Source organism: Melanerpes formicivorus, unplaced genomic scaffold (genome assembly GCF_026170545.1).
Source record: "Melanerpes formicivorus ecotype bairdi unplaced genomic scaffold, bMelFor1.0.p_v2 SCAF_45, whole genome shotgun sequence".
In the NCBI taxonomy this organism is placed as follows: Eukaryota; Metazoa; Chordata; class Aves; order Piciformes; family Picidae; genus Melanerpes; species Melanerpes formicivorus.
In genome coordinates this window covers 1,023,711-1,041,508 of record NW_027142397.1, presented here as the reverse complement: position 1 = coordinate 1,041,508, position 17,798 = coordinate 1,023,711, and the positions used below count along the sequence as shown (strand labels likewise).

General features: G+C 61.5%; 1 protein-coding gene across 1 annotated transcript; it reads left to right on the top strand.

The window, feature by feature from the left end:
- The first annotated feature begins 4,921 nt into the window (after positions 1-4,921).
- On the top strand, positions 4,922-15,872 carry LIN28A (lin-28 homolog A). Its single transcript, XM_068159102.1, has 4 exons — positions 4,922-4,979; positions 5,926-6,104; positions 14,409-14,593; positions 15,659-15,872. The coding sequence occupies exons 1-4, from the start codon at positions 4,949-4,951 to the stop codon at positions 15,870-15,872; spliced, it is 609 nt and encodes a 202-aa protein (XP_068015203.1). The 5' UTR covers positions 4,922-4,948.
- The last annotated feature ends 1,926 nt before the right edge of the window (positions 15,873-17,798 follow it).

The following is a 17,798-nucleotide window of genomic DNA, read 5'->3' as shown; positions in this document are numbered from 1 at the left end:
CCCTCTAGGCAATTGCTGCACCTGGAGGTTGCTGCTCTGGCCACACCTGCAATGAGTTTCCAGATCTCAGCGCCGGGGAGGGGGCTGAGGGCGGGGTGGTGTTTGCCACATCTGCTGGTGGTAAGGGGGTGGTGGCTGTGCCAGGGTCATCCTGCCTGGGGCTTCGGCTGGAAAGGGTCTCTAAGCACCTCAAAAAAGGAGAGAAGACCACCGGGGGGAGGAGGAAGCTGCTGGCGATTTGGGAGGTGAGGCTCAGCTGCCCGAGGAGAGGCTCTGCCTCCTCTCTCCTGCCCCTGCCCCCTCTCCTCCAGCCCAGCTCCCCCTGCCCCCTCTCCTCCAGCCCAGCTCCCCCTGCCCTCAGCCATTTTCTCTCCCCCTGCCTGGGTTTGCTGTCAAGGGGAGTGAGGTTTGAACTGGAGCGTGGGGGCTGAGAGGAGACTCCTGAGCTGCTGGAGCTGCTGCCCCAGAGGAGGATTTCTTTCAGCTATTGATTTCCCTTTATCAGAGAGCAGGAATATGTATGGGGCTGAGTCCCTGATCAATCGCTGCTCTGCACAGGATCGATCAGCTGCTGCCCAAGGGCTTTTAATCGAAGGGAGCTGTGGATGTGAGGAGGAGCTGCCAAGTTTGGGCACGATCCGTGGCTCCAGGCCAGGACCAGCTGTACCCCCTCCTGCCTTACCCAAAAGGCAGTGAGGCTGCAGGGAAGCCTGGCACCGGGCACCCCCCTGGCAGTCCCCCTCACGATGTGTGCTCCTCACCCTTCCCTCCCCCAGTGCCAATGCCCTGGGGAGCTCAGTTTCTGAGGGGCAGGATGGCCATGCCCCATCCCCTCCATGGCACCCCAGAGCTGCAAAGCAGCCCCCAGGGAGGCTTTTCTGGGGGTGTGGGAAGGAGCCTGCTGGGGAGCACACCTGTGTCTCCAGTGCGTGGATGCACCCCCAGCCCCACGCTCCCGGTGCTGGAGCATCCCTCGGTCCCGACTGGGCTCATTAGAGGCACGGGGCGAGCAGGGGGTGCCGGGGGCCAGCGAGGGGGAGGACGGCACCGTGGCCTCCGTTATTGATTGCTTCATAGCCAAAGGTCAGCAGCGAGCGTGCAAGGACAGGGAGGAGGGAGTGGGTGGGTAGCTCTGGGACGCTCTGGCCACTGGAGCTGTGCCACGGAGAGCAGGCATCGGCCTCTAGGGGTGCACAGGGCACGGAGCTGGTGTGGAGAGCCCAGGACGGGTTCCCATTGCACAGGCACCCACAGGCCATGGATCCCCCTCGTGCCTCAGTTTCTCTACCAGCAGAGTAGGGCAGGAGGCAGTGGGGACCGCAGGGAAAGGTCTGTGTCCATGGGAGGGAGATGGGAGGTTGGCTCAGGGCATGCTGGATGAGGTTTGTGCCTGTCAGTGTGCAGCTGGGAGGGTTGTGCCTGTGGGATGGGCAGGGAAAAGGCTTCCTTTGCCCTGGCAGGAGCTCAGAGGCTGGTTTTGAGCTGGTCTGTGCCCTCCCAGCTGTCAGGAGGTAGTGGTGACTGTGCTGGGAGATACCACTGGAGCCACAGCCCCAATAACACCACTCCCAGGGCCCTTCAGCTCCCCGGGAGCAGCCCCTGATGGGGTCTGCAGCACCAGAAGGACTCCAGTCCCCACCTCTAGCAAAGCACCGGCTCGTGTGCTTTGGCCTCATCCTGCTGGGCTCAGGCCCTGGCTGGAGCCAGGCAGCACTGTGCTGCCCCTGCAGGGGTCTGCAGTGCCAGGCAGCCCTGGGCTCCAGCACAGCCCAGCCCTGCCTCGGCTCTGCCATGAGGGGGAAGATTTACAGGCTGTCAGAGCTGGGGCCAGAGGTCAGCAGGGGTCAGAAAGTCCATTTGGGAGAGGTCACTGTCCACTTCTTTCAATCTAATGAAGCCATTATTGGTGAAAGCAGTCACTCTGCTGGCTGCTGCCTTGAAGCTGAGCAGGGCACAGCGACAGGCTCTGAAAGAACAGGAAGGAATCCCCTTCCCTTTTGCCTTTGCCATTCAACAGGCCCCCAAAACAAATACACCACCCAGAGGAATACGGCATGGGGACACCGCTGCTGGGGGAGGGCAGGCTGGGAGGTGAAGGGACGCTGCTTGGAAGTGCTGTGCTCAGGGGTGGGGCTGTGTCACCTGGGTGGAGAGCCACTGAGGATGGGGTAGAAACTGGGGGGTGCTGCGGAACTTGCTGCTGAGTTTAAATAGCTACAGGAAGGTGTCTCCAGGGGCTGCCAGTCCCTGCTGTCCATCGGGGAGGGGCTGGGCTGGGCAAGCTGGGACACGGTGAGGGATTGGTTTCTGAAGCATTCGTTTTGGAGGAAGCAAAGGGCTCATTCCTCACCACTTCATCCTCCTCTACCTCAAACCTCTGCCCACTTCCCATTCCATGACAAGGTCTGCCCGGGGATGCCATACCCAGGCAGTGTGGATGATGGCATTGTGGGGAGGCAAAGCCATTTCTGCTCTGCAAAACTTGGCCCCAGAGCTGGGGGCTTGTTCGGGTGCCTTTGATCCCCCACGAATGAGCTGAGGTCATTCAACCCCCAGAAATTTGTACTGTTCCTGAAGGACAGGAGTGAGACACCCAGGCAGCCAACTCTGCCCTCCCGAAGTCCCACGGCCGAGTGGGGAGGGAGAAGGGCTGGAAGAAAGGATGAGGAGGAGACAGGAGCGGAGCTGCACGGAAGGGGCTCCCCCAGGTCCTGGATTTTTTTCCTTCCGCCGCTTCCTTCTTTCCTGCGCCCCAAGTATCCAGCGAGCGAAGATTAAACGCAGCCGGCGGAGCTGGCTCCGGCTGGCCAGGAGAGGGCGCCAGAGGCACCCCGGTCCCGCAGCCACCGGGACGGTCCCGCCGCGGATTCCCCACACCGGAGCCTCGTCACGGGTGGGAGTGGGAATCCTGGGCTGTGCCCGGGAAGCACACAGCCGGAATTTGTTCTCCTGTTGTCGAGGAGCTGCTGGATGGCTTTGGGGACTTGAGTCAAGGCTGAGTAAGAGGCCACTGGAGTTTACTTCCCCCTCGCCCTTTCTACCCCCGTTAAAAGCAACGTGAAGAAGCGGTGGCACCGCGTGGGCGTCGTGAGAGGGTCACGGGCATCTCCTGCTCCACCTGTTCCCCGTGGGAGGCGGCAGAGACTTCCCAGTCTGGGGGACAGACTCGGTGGCAGTTCAGCTGCTTGCCTTGCCTTTGGGATGCCTTCATCATCCTGCTCTTCCTCCTCTTCTGTCCTAAGCACAGAATCGGGGGTGGGAGTCCGGCTGGGGCTGCTCGGCTCTGGGGGAGGGGACGACATGGAATGGGCAATGAGCGGGGGGCGTGCGGGGCAGGAGGAAGAGGAAGAGCAGGAGGAAGAAGGGCAAGAAGGTGAGGAGTAGGAAGGAAAGGGCAGGAGGAAAGGAATGGCAGTAGGAGGAAGGGCAAAAGAAGAAGGATGAAGAGAAGAAGAAGGAGGGAGAAGGGCAGAACGATGAGGAAGGGCAGGATGATGAGGAAGGGGAGGAAGCGTCAGCAGCCGCTCAGGACCCTGGACAGCGGCCGTGCTGTTCAGCACCCTGGACAGCGGCAGCGGCCCCGGGACTCGCACGGGGTTTCCCCACGCGGGGCTTCCCCGGCAGCCACGGTCTGAACCGGGGAGTCCTCACCAGGAGACACCGGGACCCCCCACCCCCCCGTGCCCAGCCACCCCACAGTGCACCCCCTCAACCCCAGCTCTACACGAGGGCACCGTGCGAGGCACATCCCGCGTGGGGCGGCCGCAGTCAGATTTCCCCCACCCGAGCTCTCCCTGTGGAAGGTGACGGGGGGCACGGCCGCTTCACCCCAATTTGAGGAGCGGGGGTCGCCCCCAGAGCCCGGGAGGGGCGGCGGGCGGCGCTGTGCCCCCACGGGCCGGGGCGGCAGCAGGGTATTGTCCGCCCGCCGGAAATGGAGCCGGGATGGTCACTCGCCCCTTTGTCCCCGCCCGGCCCGGGGGGCGCTGGGCCCCCGCCCCCGGCACCGCCGGCACGACCCAGGGGAGAACGGGCCCGCGGCTGCAGGGCCCGGGGGCGCACGGGCCCGGGGGTTCCAAGGTCCCAGGGGGGCACGCCCCGCTCACGGGACGGGGGATGGGGCTGGGGGCGCAGGAAGCCCCCCGATGTGCCGGAAAGCCGATCCCCGTACCCCCCACATCCCCCCCCTCGGTGCTTCAGCCCGGCCCGGGCCCGGGCCCTGTCCCCGCGCCGTGTCCCGGACCACGCTTCTCCTGCGGCTCCACTCGTGCCCGGGTGGGTGAGAGGCGCGGAGAAACGCCGTGGAAACTCCCCCGCAGCCCTCGGGGGTCCTCCCTCCTCCCCGCCCCCCCCCCCCCGGAGAGGACCACATCTTCCCTTGACAGGTGGCCTCGCCCCTGAGTACGGTGGGGGTCAACCCCCCCCCCCCCACCCCAAATCCCTCCCGGAATGTGTGGCTATTAGCGGGGGGGATGTGTGTGTGTTAATTAGGATCACGTGGGGGCGGGACGGCGGAGCGGGGCCCGGTGGGTCCCGGGGGGGGGGCGGGGGCTGTGCTATTGTCTGCGAGAATTTGGGAGCCTTTGAAAAAACCCTTCCCGCCCCCTCCCACCCCTATTGTTGGAGTGAAGATGGAGTCAAACCTTCCTCGGCTCCCTCCCGGCAGGGTCTAAGCTGGGGGATTTTTTTCCCCCCCTCTCTCTCTCCTTTTTTTTTGTTTTTTTCCCCTCTCTCTGGAAGGTTTTTTTCTTTTGTTTTGTTTTGCGAATTTTTTTCCCCTTTTTTTTTTTTTTTCCCCCCTTTTCTTTTTCCTCTTTTTTTTTTTTCTTTTTTCTTTTTCTTTTTTTTTTTTTTTTGGCTGGGCCGATACCCTCAAAGCTGGCCGAGGAGGAGGAGGGAGAAGGAGGCGGTAACAGCCACAACTCGGAATTTGCAAGCGAGTGTCGGGATGGGGTCTGTTTCCAACCAGCAGTTCGCAGGTTAAGTTATATTATTGTCGCAGCCCGCCTGGGCTCCGCGATTATTAATAACGGCAGCAGAGCGCAGCTGGGGGGCTCAGGAACCCTCCCCACCCTCCCCCCCCTTCCCTCATCCTTACCCCAGACCCCAGCCCACCCAGCCCCACCGCGTCCCAGCAGTGAGGCCGGGCCCGGCGTGTGCTGCCTGCTCCGCCGCAGCTCCTGGGGGGCTCAAGGGGAAGTTTAGTTTATTTTCCCACATCCCCCCCCGCTCCTTCCCCAGCTTCAGGATGAACGCAGAGGTTTGGGGCCGGTGGAGGCTGCTGGGGCTGTTTGGGAACGGGGGGGGTCCCCATGCAGCGGGGGGATGCTGAGAGCCGGGGAGAGACTTTCTGCAGCGTGGCTCGCTGGGGGCAGGGGGTTTCGGGTGGGGATTTTGGGGCAGCTTTTCCCTTTCCCCTGCTTTTTCTGTTTGTTTTGTTCGGGGGGTGTTTAGGGAGGGAGGTGCTGTTTGGTTTTAATTTGGGGGGGGCTGGTTTTGGGGGGGTTTGGTGATCGGAGTGCTTGGGGAATTTGGAGGGTTTGGGAGTTTTTCGTTTGTTTTGTGTTGTATTGTTTTGGTTTGTTGTTTGGTTTGGGTGATTTTTCGGGGGTTTTGGGGATTTTTTTCATGTTTTTGATGGGGGAGAACGAATTTCGTTCCCCCCACCCCACGCACCACCGGCAGGACCTGCCCTCATTTCCCCCCGCTCGCAGGGTGATTCCCAAGCACACGTGGAAGCAGAGCCGACGGCGCTGCTCGGGAGGGGTTGAGGTTTTGGGGAGTTGTTTTTGGGACCTTTTCTTTTGCCTTTTCCTTGAGGAAGCTTGAGCAGGATTTGGGGCTCCTGCTGCCCGGCTGGGGTGACGGGGACCCCTCAGTTCCCCCCAGCCCCTCGACTGAGCGGCTCTGCGGGTCTTTCCCCAGGTGCGAAGCCGGGCGAGGAGCCGGCCGGAGACTCCCCCAAGGCGGAGAACGAGCCCCAGCCGCTGCACGGCTCCGGCATCTGTAAGTGGTTCAACGTCCGCATGGGCTTCGGCTTCCTCTCCATGACCGCCAAGGGCGGCGCGACCCTGGACTCCCCTGTCGATGTCTTCGTGCACCAGGTAACGGGGCCGGAGCCTGCGCTGGGGCTGAGGGAAGAGGAGCAGCCCCTGGCACACTCCCCTTTGAGGGGATGCGAGGCGGGATGGGGGACCCTCACCGCGCCGCCTCCACGCCAGGTCCATGGTCCCTCACTGCATCCCGGCGGTGGCGGGATCTCCCCGGGCTCGTTTGCCCGATTGTGGCTGGTGGTGAAGGGGGAGGCAGAGGCCGGGGGCTCCCCTCCAGGGACCGACTCTGTAAACTGATCCCCGAGCGATTTAATTTTCTCATCATGGGTCCCCGGGGAGCCCCTTGGGGTTGGCTGCAGGGGAGCAGGTGCGAGCGACCTGGGGATGAACTGCGTTTCCCCCTTGGAACAGGGTCCTGGGAGTGCTGAGCCACGCAGGGAGGCAGGATCGGGCTGTCCCCAGCTGTGGCTCATCCCCTTGGCCGAGGCAGTCTCCACCCGGGCCCTTGCTTCGGCCGCGGCTGGCACAAAGGCGTGCGGGGGTCGCGTACGTGCCCCTGAGGATCCTGTGGGGTAGTGACAGCCTCGTGGTCCGGGTTTGACCTTCACACACCTTGCTGAAGGGGGAACCCCCACGCGTGTCGGTGATCCTGCGCCGAGGGAAGATGTGAATTGAGGCTTGGAACTGAGCCCCTCCCACAGCTGGTGGACCCCATTGAGGGGCTAGAGGGTACAAGTTTGGAGATGGTGCCCAGGTCGGGGCTGGGTGCTCGGAGGGAGATGTGGGGCTTGGCAGCGGCTCGTGTGGGTGGGGGCTGTATGAGAGCGTGGCATGTGGCCCCTTGCCCCGAGGAAGTGGCTGCCATCAGGGCTGGGGAGTGCAGTGCACAGGAGTGAAGGGGGAACGGTCACAGGCATCCCTGAAGCAAAGCCGAGCGAGTCTGGGTGCAGCTGGCAGCAATTGCACCGGATTTGGCCCGCGGCAGTGGGATGGTGCCGGCTCTGGGGAGCCTGCGGCCAACCTGGCTTCAGCAGCTGCTGTTTTCCCATGGACCCAAATCCCCCCAAGTTTGGATCCGTGTTTGAGTGGGGGTGCAGGACTGAGCCCCTGGGCTGTGTTCCTGGGGCTGGGGGCTCCAGCGAGTCTGCCACCCTCTGCCCACGAGGCAGTAGCTGCTCCAGGCAAGGCTGCAGCGATCTGGGAGGTGAATGATGACCCGGGGAGAAGCAAATCCTTTCTGCCTCAGCTGCAGCCTGTTAAAAGTGCCTCGGCAGGAGTTACCCTCCTGAGCCAAACCCACCAGCTGGGGTTGGAGTCGAGGGCTCCAAATCAGCTGGGAAAAGCGGGATCCTGGGGCTCTGGGAGAGCAAATGGGACTTTGCATCTCAATGTAGCACAGCGGGACCCAGCGCCCCTGGGGGGAAGCCTCCCGCCCTCCTTCCCTTCTCCTGGGGGTTTATTGCCCCCAGACAGTCTGGTTTCCTGATTGCTCTCGCTCACATTCCTGCAGGAAGAGAGAATTAGCTGGGGTGCCTCTGCCGGGAGCATCCCACCACCCACCCAGCTTCCCACTGCCCCCCATTTTCTGGGCTCCCATGTGCAGGGTTTGCTGCTTTTGGAGAGTGTTGGGGAGAAGTTGGCGATTTTGGGTAGCAAGAGGGCAGCACGAGTGGCTCTCACGGGCAGGCTGCTCCCAGTGCTCCTTGGCTTTGGGCTGATGCTGAGTTTTTCTCCTCAAGGCTGTGCTTTGCCTCCTGCTCTGCTGATCCTGGTGCTTCTTCCACCACAGAGCACCCCGGTACTGCCTCATCCCTCCCCCTTCAGAGAGGGACCAAATTGTGTTCCAAGCCCTGCCTTGCCCCTTTTGGGTGCTGTGTGGAGATCCAGGTCGTTCTGCTGATGCTTTCCCCACCCCAGCGTCCAGGCCCTTCTCAAGAGCTGGCACCAGCCCTGCTCCCCGGGGAGGGGGTCAGGCCTGGGAGGGCAAATGCCAGCGCTGGTTTGGGGAGGGGGGATGACACGCAGGACTCAGCCCCGCACCCCCAACCAACCACTGGGGGTTTAACACCCTAGAGCCCCCCACAACCCGCTTCTTCCCCTCCTCATTTACATATGTGAATGATGACCCACAGGAAGTAATTGTGGGAGAAAGAAGGGAATTGGCCTCTTTAGATCTATTAAATCACTTTATTACAGGAACCAGGTCTGAATGGCTCCTCTCTGCGGGGAGCGCGTCTCCATCTCCCTCTGCCTTTATCTGATCACAAAGAGATTAAAATCTCGGCAGGACAGGAGACTAACAGGGCTCCTCGGGGCTGCCTTTCCCTCGCATTGTGAGCTCAAAATGAGGCATTTGGGTTCAAATGCCTCCCCTGGCCACTGGAGATGGATTCATTTGGGGCCTGTGAGGAGACAGGGGGGATGAAGCACCAAGGACCAGAGCAAGTTGTCCCGAGGAGGAGAAGGGTTTGAGCAGCATCCATGAAGGGAGTGAGGTCTCGAGATGGCAGAAATCAGGCTGCTGCTGAACTCAAAGCTGCGGTGGTCCCATGGAGATGTGGCTCCTGGGCTCTGGGCACCACTTATGGGAGTGTGGGGCAGCAGGGAAAGGTGACCTGGGAAGGGCAGAGGAGAAAACCTGAGCGTGCCAGGGCCCCCGGGCTCGGTGCTGCTGGCTAGAGCAGGAGTGAGTGCAGCCCGGCAGTGTGGGGTTTGCAGCCCATCTCCACACTTGGACCCTCCAGTCCTGTCTGGGAGTAAAGAGGAAGGGGCTGCTCAGCCCTGGGGGACCACTGCCCAGCTCGGCTCTGCCTCCCCAAGTGTTTCTCTGAGCCAACAGGTCGAGATCTTTGATAGAGGTGATGGTAGAAGGGCTTTGGGGTTTGGTTCCTTGTGATTTTGGCAGGAGAGCTGCTGGGCACTGTGGCTGCTGCCACGGCCACAGGGAGCTGGGTCGCTGGCATCCTGGGGACACAGTTCTGACTGCCCTTGAGGCAACAGAAGGCTGTGCCCATGGTTAGACCTGCAGGAGCCAGGATGTGGCACTCCCCACCCGTGGCAGCGTGGGGCCAACACGGGAGGGACACTTTGATCCTACCTTGGTGCTCTGGGTGCTGTTATCCCCAGGAGACCCGTGGGGGTCAGGGGATGGTGGAGGGGATCTGTCCTGTCTTGGCTGAGGACTGGGCAGTGTGGAGGCACTTTGGCTGAGCTGGCCTGGGCTCTCTCCTGCCTGTGCTCTGCTGGGGCTGGAGCAAGCCAAGATGTGAGCCATGGACTGGGCTCTGAAACAAACCACCACGAGCTTGGAGGCAGCTCCAGGCCTGGCTGTGCAGGAGAGCAGAGGCAGGGACATGAGGGAGAATTGATCTGCTGGGGAGCAGGATCCGGCCAGCCCATGAGCCCCCTGATGCCTTTCCCCTGGCGTGGGGAGCAGGGCAGGGTCTGGCTGGGGGTGGGATTTGGTTTGTGCAGAGCTGGGATGGCAGCTCAGAGCAGCCTTTGGAGTTAGCCACTGTGTGGGCCTTGTGATGCTCACAGAGGCACAGCACACATTTGCTGTCCCCACTTTTCTGCTGTCTCCTGTGCACCACTCCTGGGTTTGCTCTCCAGGAGCCAGGCTCACCCCACGGCCCTGGCTGGGCACCCTGAGGTGCTGGTCTTGGGTTGCTTGCACGTCCTTGGGGAAGGGATGCCCTGGGGTAGAAACCTCTCTGCTCCTGGGGGTGGGGAGGAAGTAGTGGCATTTTTTTTTTGGGTTGTTTTTAAAGAGCTGCTGGAATAGAATCCTCTCACACTGCTTGTGCTCCTCTTCCTGGTGGTGAAGAGTGAAAGAGAGAGAGAGAGAGAGGCTTTATTCCACCCCTGGAACTCCCTCAAGACTCACACACACACACAAAAAAAGCCTCCTGTCTCTGTCTAAAGATTAACTGATGGCTGCAGGCTCATCCCTTCCCCCCAGCTCCCCCTCCCAGCCCCAGGCTGAGGGGCAGGGAGGGAAAACACCCTTCAATGGGCTCCCAGATAAAACGGCCCAAATGAATGGGAATCGCTCCTCTTACAGCCTGGGGAGGGCCGGGATGGAGTCGCTGTCTTGGCAAACTCCTCTCCCTGCCCCTTCCCCCTCCCCCCCTTCGTATTTTCCCTTTTTTCCCTAAGGATAGGTGGGATAGAGCTGGGATCACCAAGGGAAGGTGCTGCTGCTGCTGCTCCCATCCTGTCCTTGCTCTAGCGTGGGCTTGTGAAGCAAATAAACAGCCACTGGTCCTAATTAGCTGCTCCCTGAGAAGCCAGGGAGGCTTTGGCACCCTCAGGGTGGGGAAAAATCCAGCTGAAGGAGCTGGGAGGGTGGAGTGGGGGCAGGCAGCTGATGGATGAAACTCCTGTGGGTGCCCTTTGTTTTGGTTTTTTCCCCATAATTAATATCTAGCAATGAATGTTGCTGGTTCCTGGTGGAAAATGAGACACACCTGGGGTTACTCTGGCCAGAGAGTGACTTCATTTTGAGTTTTACTTGAATTGGGAATCAATCCTTGAGGATATTGTTCCAGATGAGAGAGGGAGGTGCTGGAAAGCCCTGCAGGTGCTCTGTTAAATCCCCTCTGCTCTCCTGGGTGCATCACCCTCTCTGTCTCTGCACCAGGCCCCTGGAGCTGGACCCTCTTTGCAAGCAGCAGCCACCAGCTGCTTGTGTGGAGCTGCAGGAAGGGCCCAGGAGGTGATTCCTGCTCCCAGCCATGCCCACGTGAGCCTGGAAACTGCAGCCCAATTCCCAGTGCCTGAGCTGCCACCACTGGGACAAGATTTATTGCCTGGGTTGGGGAGAGGGAAGGGCTTTGCTCAGAGCAGGATCCAGGCACTGGCTGTGAAGGCAAAGGGACATTTCCCTGCTGGCCTGGTGGGGAGCTGGGCTGGCCCTGGTGTCACTGCCCCATGTCGGTAGAGCCCCCAGCCCTGCCAAAATCCCCTTCGGGGCTGCTTGCCCTCGGGCAGTGTGCAGGTGAGGGAACAGGGCTCAGAGTTCCAGCGGGCTTGGGCTGCCCGAAATGCTCTGGGCACGGCCTGGCCACAGCCCTGGCACAGCCTGACGCTGCTGCTCGTCTTCCCGCAGCTGTGTCTTGCCGCAGCATCCCGACCTGGCTCCTTTCCCGAGGGATTTCAGTTCAAACCGCATCGCTCCGGCGAGGTGCAGCGGCTCCGCCCCAGGCCCCTCCGGACACAAAGCTGGTTTGATTGAGTGGCCAGGGCTGGCCGGGAATAAACGTCCCCTTGTGTCACGCTGGGGAGGCCACGGGGACAATGGTGACCCCGGGGCTGGCCGAGCCCCTCCAGAGCCTGGTGGGGTGGGGGTGAAGCAGATCCTGGTGGTTCGGGGAGCAGCAGCTGGATTTGGGGTGTTCCGTGGCGTGTCCCCTTGGGAGGGGAAGCAGAGGGATGGAGGGAGGGAGGAAGGCACCCATGTGCAGGTGGAGGAGGGGTGAGGGTAAGGGGCACCCAGTGCCAGGGGCTGTGGGCAGGGCTCAGCTGCTTCTGTGCTGCGTCTTTGTCTGTGGTGAATCACCGCGGAGCTGCCAGGGTGTGGGATGGGTGGGAAAGCAGAGGGGTGCCCGCCGTGGGGGTGCCCGCCGTGGGGGTGCCCAGGGAGGCTGCAGAGAGCTGGGTGAAGTGGCATCGGCTCTGCTTCGGCTCCTTGTCCCCCTAACGACGACAGCGAGGTCCTCGTGCTGGGCTGCGCTTTAGAGCAGTTTGGTTAGGAGGCTGGCAGCGCTTTGTGATCCTGAGCCCAGGGTCACCCTGCACACCCCCGCACCCAAACCTGACCCTTCGGCTCCACCGCGGGACCCAGCCCCCCAGCACCCTCCGGGCAAACCCCGGCTCGGCCGCGGCAGGCTGGCTGGGCGCAGGGCTGATGTGCGGAGGGGCTGCAGGGGGTCAGAGGGGCCGCGGCCATGCCTGCCACCCTTCCCCACCCCCCCGCCGTGGCCTGGAACTCCTGGAATTTGGGCAGCGGGAGCTTGGCCGCCGCCAGCCCTTTGTTCTCGCTGGCCGGTGGCTCCCGGCCCCGGCCCTCCCCTGCGCTCTCCCCCCACCCCGCCCCATCCCCAGCATCCCCGGCTCGCTCCGATCCCCCCCCTTCCTCTCTTTATTTTTTTGGGGAGGGAGGGGGTGTGGAGGCCTGGGAAGGCTCCGGCTTTGTGTGTGGTGTGGGACAGGGGCTCTGGGCCCCTTCCTTTCAGATGCAGGAGGTATGCAGCTAATTCAATGGGCTGCAGTTTGATTACCTATCTGATAACAGAGGAATGCCAGCAATGTGTGTGTTTTGGGAAGGGGGCAGGGGGGATGCGCAGGGACCACCGGCCACTCTGCAGCTCACATCAAAAGGCTGCGGGCGGGGGGAAGAGCTGGGGTGCCCTGGCAGCTGCCCCCCCTCCCCTTCCCCACTCCTTCCCTGGGGAGAGGGCGTTTCCTTTGGCCTTTTGGTGGAGGGGGAGCGGGGGGTGGTTGTCATCCTCGCTGGCTCCTGGAAAATAAATCGCTTCCCCCCTGTCATGTTGCAGCAGCTTCTGCCCCGGCCCTCCTCACCCTCAAAATGGGGGCGATGGGTGCTCGTGGGGGAGCTGGGCCCCTGGCACGGGAGGTGCAGAGCTTGGCTGACCGTGGGCGATGGTGCCAAGGCGTGGGCCGGGCTGGGGGCTGGGCAGCAGCCTGTACACTGAGGCACCCCTGCCACGGCCAGGCTTTGTCCCAGAGCTTGGAGATTCCTTGTCTGCAGTGTAAACACAGCTGGGGCTGTGAGCACCCCAGCAAGGATCTCTGCCTCCTGTGCCGTGGGGGGCTGCTCCCCGTGGGGGGCTGCTCCCCGTGGGGGGCTGCTCAGCTCTTCCTCGTCCCCCAGCCACCACAGCTGCTGCTGAGCCAGAGCAAATTCACCACCCACGGAGCCCCTGTCCCTCAGACTGCCTCACGTGGAGGGGTTTGAGGGCAGCACGCTGGGCACAAGGCAGGGCTGGTGGCCAGCCCCGGGCTGGTGGCCACCCTCAAGGTGTCAAAGCTGAGCCAGGCACATCCTGTGTTTGCTGGCAGCTGCAGTGCTCAGCACCCTTTTGGTGGTGCTCAGCACCCTTTTGGTGGTGCTCAGCACCCTTTTGGTGGTGCTCAGCACTGGGGGAAAGCCCAGCTAGGGCTGGGAAGCAGTGGCTGGCTGGCTGCTTGCCAGTGGTTAAGTGGTTATGGGATGGCCCAGATCAGCTCAGGATGGACAGAGGTTGCTGTGAGGCTCTCTCATGTCCTTGTTGTCATTGGGGACCTCATGGTTTGGCTCTCCCCTTCGGGAGCAGGAGCAGGTCAGAGAGGAAATGCTTCTGATGATCCCTGGGGTCCAGCTTGGATCTCCCCATCTCAGCAGGCAAGTGGAAGTGCACTAAGTGGCTGTGGGTGACTTGGCCCAGCCTGTGGGGCCTGTCCCACCCAGAGCTGTGTGCCCAGACACAGGAGAGGGGAGAAAGCAGCAGGAAAAGGGCCCTCAAGGGCTGTTCCTCAAGCTCTGCTGTGTTCCCACTTCCCCTGTGCACGGCACATCCTGCCAGCCCCCACCAACAAAACCCAGCAAACCCAAACAAAACAACCACTCCTGAAACCTCACGACTCCGTTTCCTCCCTCTCTGCTTTTCTGAGTCTTGGCAAGATCTGGGGTGGAAGAGGGGAGCCTCCATGCCTGCCCCTGCGGGAAGAATGAGAGGCAGAGCTCCACGTGCCGGGAGCTGCGCAGGCCATGAATGGGGGAGATGCTCCATTCATAAACGCGGCTCCCGCTGCAGCAGCGCAGGCGTCGGCGCCGGCTCTGCCGGGAATCCCCAGCCCGCTGGAGCTGCTCCTCCCCCTGCCAGCAAATCCTCCCCCTGAGCGCTCTGCTCATGCTCGTTTGGGCTCTGCTCATGGAGCTGAGAGAAAGCTCCGCTGGAATCGCTGCCTGGGCTCACCCCCTGGCAGAGCAGGAGGAGATGCTGGCACAGGGGGGCAAGAGGTGCACCACCCAGCTCAGCTCCTTCTGGACTTGTCCTGCTCAGATGGACAGAGCTTGTGCAAGTGGAGTGGATTTTTCCATCTGCTTCACAATCTCTCTTCCCCAGCCTGGGTCTTTCTGAACTCCCAGTTTGATTGTGTGGTGGTGGTCATAGCATGGACCTTAAAGATCATCCAGCTCCAACCCCCTGCCATGGGCAGGGACACCTCCACGCAGGGGATGTTGGCATCCCTTGTGCCACGGGAGGTGTTTGCAGGGCTGGGGTTGTTTAGTGCCTGTGGACACCCCAGCTCCACACTGACCTCCATCCTGTCCCTGTTCCCCCCTCCCAGAGCAAGCTTCACATGGAAGGCTTCCGCAGCCTGAAGGAGGGGGAAGCTGTGGAGTTCACCTTCAAGAAGTCCTCCAAAGGCTTGGAGTCCATCCGGGTGACCGGCCCCGGGGGGGTCTTCTGCATCGGCAGCGAGAGGAGACCCAAAGGCAAGAGCCTCCAGAAGCGCAGATCCAAAGGAGACAGGTGAGGGGGGCTGGGCTGGGCTGGGGCTGGGGCTCGGGGCTGGGCTGGGGCTGAGCTCTGCGGGCACCAGGAGCTGCCCAGCAGCCTGCCCATGGCATGGGGCTGGGGTCGGCAGCGACCCCTCCTCTGGGGAAGTGTCTTCCTTCAGGGGTTAATGAGTGGCAGATGCAGCTTGGTGGGGAAAGGGCAGAGATCAGGGACACCCCAGGGGGCTGCTCCCCTGCTCTGGGGGAGCTGTGCTGGGCAGGGCTACTTTTCTGGAAGAGAAACTCTTCCCTGTGGGAAGGAAATGGCTGGAGGTGGCCAGGTGTCCTGGCAGCATCTCCCACGGTGCCACTGGCAGCCCTGGGGCAAGACTCTGGCTAGCTCTTCATCCTCTCTCTCCTCTCCCATCGTCTCCATGCCGGCTGCCTGGGGATGCTTCATCCCAGCCTGCCCAGTGGATGCTTCCCTCCCCACCCAGCTGTTCCCACAGGCAGGTTTCTGGTTCAGTTGGGAAGGAAAAGGAAAGAGCCAAAGGGTTGTGGCCACCCCAGGTGGGTGCAGGGTTTAAAATGGAGCCAAGGCAGCTCCCTCTGCCCACATCACTGAGGTGTGGAGGTGAGACCTGGGGCATGAGTGCTGCAGACACAGCTGGGAGAGGAGCCTCGTTTGGGCTGTCCCTGCAGCCTTTCTCCTCGCACTCCTCCCACTGCCTGCTCAAGCTCTGCCGAGGGCTTCTGCTCCAGAGAGGGACACGGGTGCAGGGTCTGGAGACACAGGAGCCAGAACCGGGATGGAGCCCTGACTTTTGTCCTTAAGTGCCCCCCTGCATCCCTGACTTTGGTCCCCAAGTGCTCGGTTTGGCTGCAGAGGTTTGCTGCCATCTCCTGGGTGCCAGCAGCACCACGGAGCCAGAGCCAGGCTGGGGCTCCGAGGGACCCAAACCCAGTCACCACCTCAGCCCTCCTCAGCCCAGCTTTGGCTGCAGTGCCAGGTGGATCCCCCCAGGCCCCCATCCCACCTCATTTGATTTATCCTCCTTGCATCTTTCTCCTCCCCCCCACCCCTGCCCCCCTCCCGCAGATGCTACAACTGCGGCGGGCTGGACCACCACGCCAAGGAGTGCAAGCTGCCCCCACAGCCCAAGAAATGCCACTTCTGCCAGAGCATCAGCCACATGGTGGCCAACTGCCCGGCGAAAGCACAGCAGTCGCCCAGCTCGCAGGGCAAAGCTGCCTGCGGCCGAGAGGAGGAGGAGATGCACAGCTCCGCCCTGCTCCCGGAGCCCCGCGAATGAGGCAGGCTGCGGGGGGCCAGGGAGGGGCTCAAAAGGCTTTGGCAAGGCGAGGGGCAGCCGGGGGGGTGGGGGAGGGGGGAGGGGCGGGAGGAAGGAGGGCAAGGGGAAGGACTGGGGAGGGATGACGGCAATGCTAACAGCAGGGACCTGGTGTCCCTGCACAGATCTTTTCCCTCCCCTGCTCCCTTCCCAGCCCGGTTTGAACTGGGAGGGTTTGTCCCAAACCCAGCACCCAGCACATCTCTTCCAGCTGAGAAAACTAAACCCAACCATATTTGATTTCATTGTCACTCACCTAAGTGAAGCCAGGCAGTGGTGCCTCTGGGAGGAGGAGCAGAGAAACAGCAGCTCAGGGAGGAGCTCTCACAGCTCCTTGTTCTCCTGAGCTTCAAACAGGCCCTGGCACAGCTTGGATGGGCTGCAGAAGACCCTTCCCCATGCCTGCTCCACCCCTCTGCCCCAGGGAGAGAGGCCAAGGGGGGAAGGCTGGCTGCAGAGGGCTGGGGAGATGCCCATGGGGGGACCCTCTGCTCCTCACAGCTCCTTGCTGGAGGATCTGCAGTTTTTCCATGGTCACCCACTGCTGAAAGCAGCAGAGCTCGGACTTGGGCTCAGCCTGGGAGGATCTGGGGCGTCTCTCGGGGCTGGGCTCACACTTGCTGTCTGCTTGCTGGGTCTGGGGGAGATCAGGTCAAAAGAAACCCACTTTTGGGTTGGTTTTTTTGTCCCCTAAGCCTCCCCAGGTGCCAGCCCAAAGTGTTTTCTGCAGCCACCTCCTCCCCTCTGAGGCTTCTCCCTGCCTCCCAAACGTGGAGCTGGGCAGCAGGAGGGTTTCATGGAGCTCTTTGTTACACCTTGGGCAGCAGCCCTGGGGCAGAGCCAGCTCCCGGGGACGTTGCTGGCAACATCTCCCTGGGGAGCTGCACACGAAACCCACCCAGGGCTCAGGCAGCTCCAGCTGTGCCTCACCCCAGGCTGCCTGGCTCTGGAGCCAGCCTCCTGCCCCTGCTCCTCCTGCCCAGCCCAGGCTGCCCCCAAACCAAAGGCTGCTGGGCTGAGCCCTCCCAGGGGCAGAGCTAAGGGCTCCCCCCAGGGGGTTGGTGGCTGCTGTCCTCCTTCCCCAGCAGCCCCCCTCCAAGTCTTGCCTTTATTTATTGGCCCCAGAGGACAGGTTCCTGTCCCGGGGCAGCCATCCCCTGGCCGTGCTGAAGCCCAGACCAAGCGAAAGCTGCACTAGGACGTGCGTGAGTGACGTATCCTGGGGGTGTCTCTTGTCTTTGGGGTTAGGTGGGGGGGAGGGGGGAGGATTTTTTTTGGGGGGGGGGCTGTGGGTAGTTAATTTTTTTCTTTTATTCTTCTTTTTTTTTTTTTAATATAAATATTCTGTTCTTGTATTTTTGTATATTTTAATCTTTAAGGAAAGGAAAAGAGAGAAAGAAAAAGAGAGAAAGAAAAAGAAAGAAAGAAAGAAAGAAAAAGAAAGAAAGGGAAAATAGGAAAAGGAAAAAGAGAAAAAGGAAAAGGGAAAAAAAAAAAGAGAGAGAAAGGACATAATTCCTGCAACTTCTTCTCAGGTATTTGAGCAATCTCAGGGATAAGAATGCCTCTGGAGCCCAGTGCTGGACAGACAGGAGGGGTTTATGTGTTCCAGCAGCACAAAGATGTGACAAAGTTTGTACTGGAAGTGTAGCTCTCCCTCACTGCTGTTCCCTCGCAGGGCTGAGCTCCTCCAGCTTTTCACTGGGGGGTTGGGGGTGGGGGGTGGGGGTGGGGGTTTTTTTTTGGGCTGTATTTGGGATTTTGCTTTCTTTTTGACTGTATTTTAATAGAGTCTCTTTGCCCTCCCCTGTGGACTGGAGGAGGAATTTTGGCTCTGCAGATCCATGTGCAGGGATGGAGAAGCCAGGCAGTGCCATGGGGCAGGGA

What these genes read in the sequence shown, in the direction of transcription:
- LIN28A (XM_068159102.1), top strand. Translation starts at nt 4,949, where the DNA reads ATGGGGTCTGTTTCCAACCAGCAGTTCGCAG. An exon ending in TCGATGTCTTCGTGCACCAG is followed by an intron (nt 6,105 to 14,408) that starts GTAACGGGGCCG and finishes CCCCCCTCCCAG; the next exon opens with AGCAAGCTTCACATGGAAGG. An exon ending in CGCAGATCCAAAGGAGACAG is followed by an intron (nt 14,594 to 15,658) that starts GTGAGGGGGGCT and finishes CCCCTCCCGCAG; the next exon opens with ATGCTACAACTGCGGCGGGC.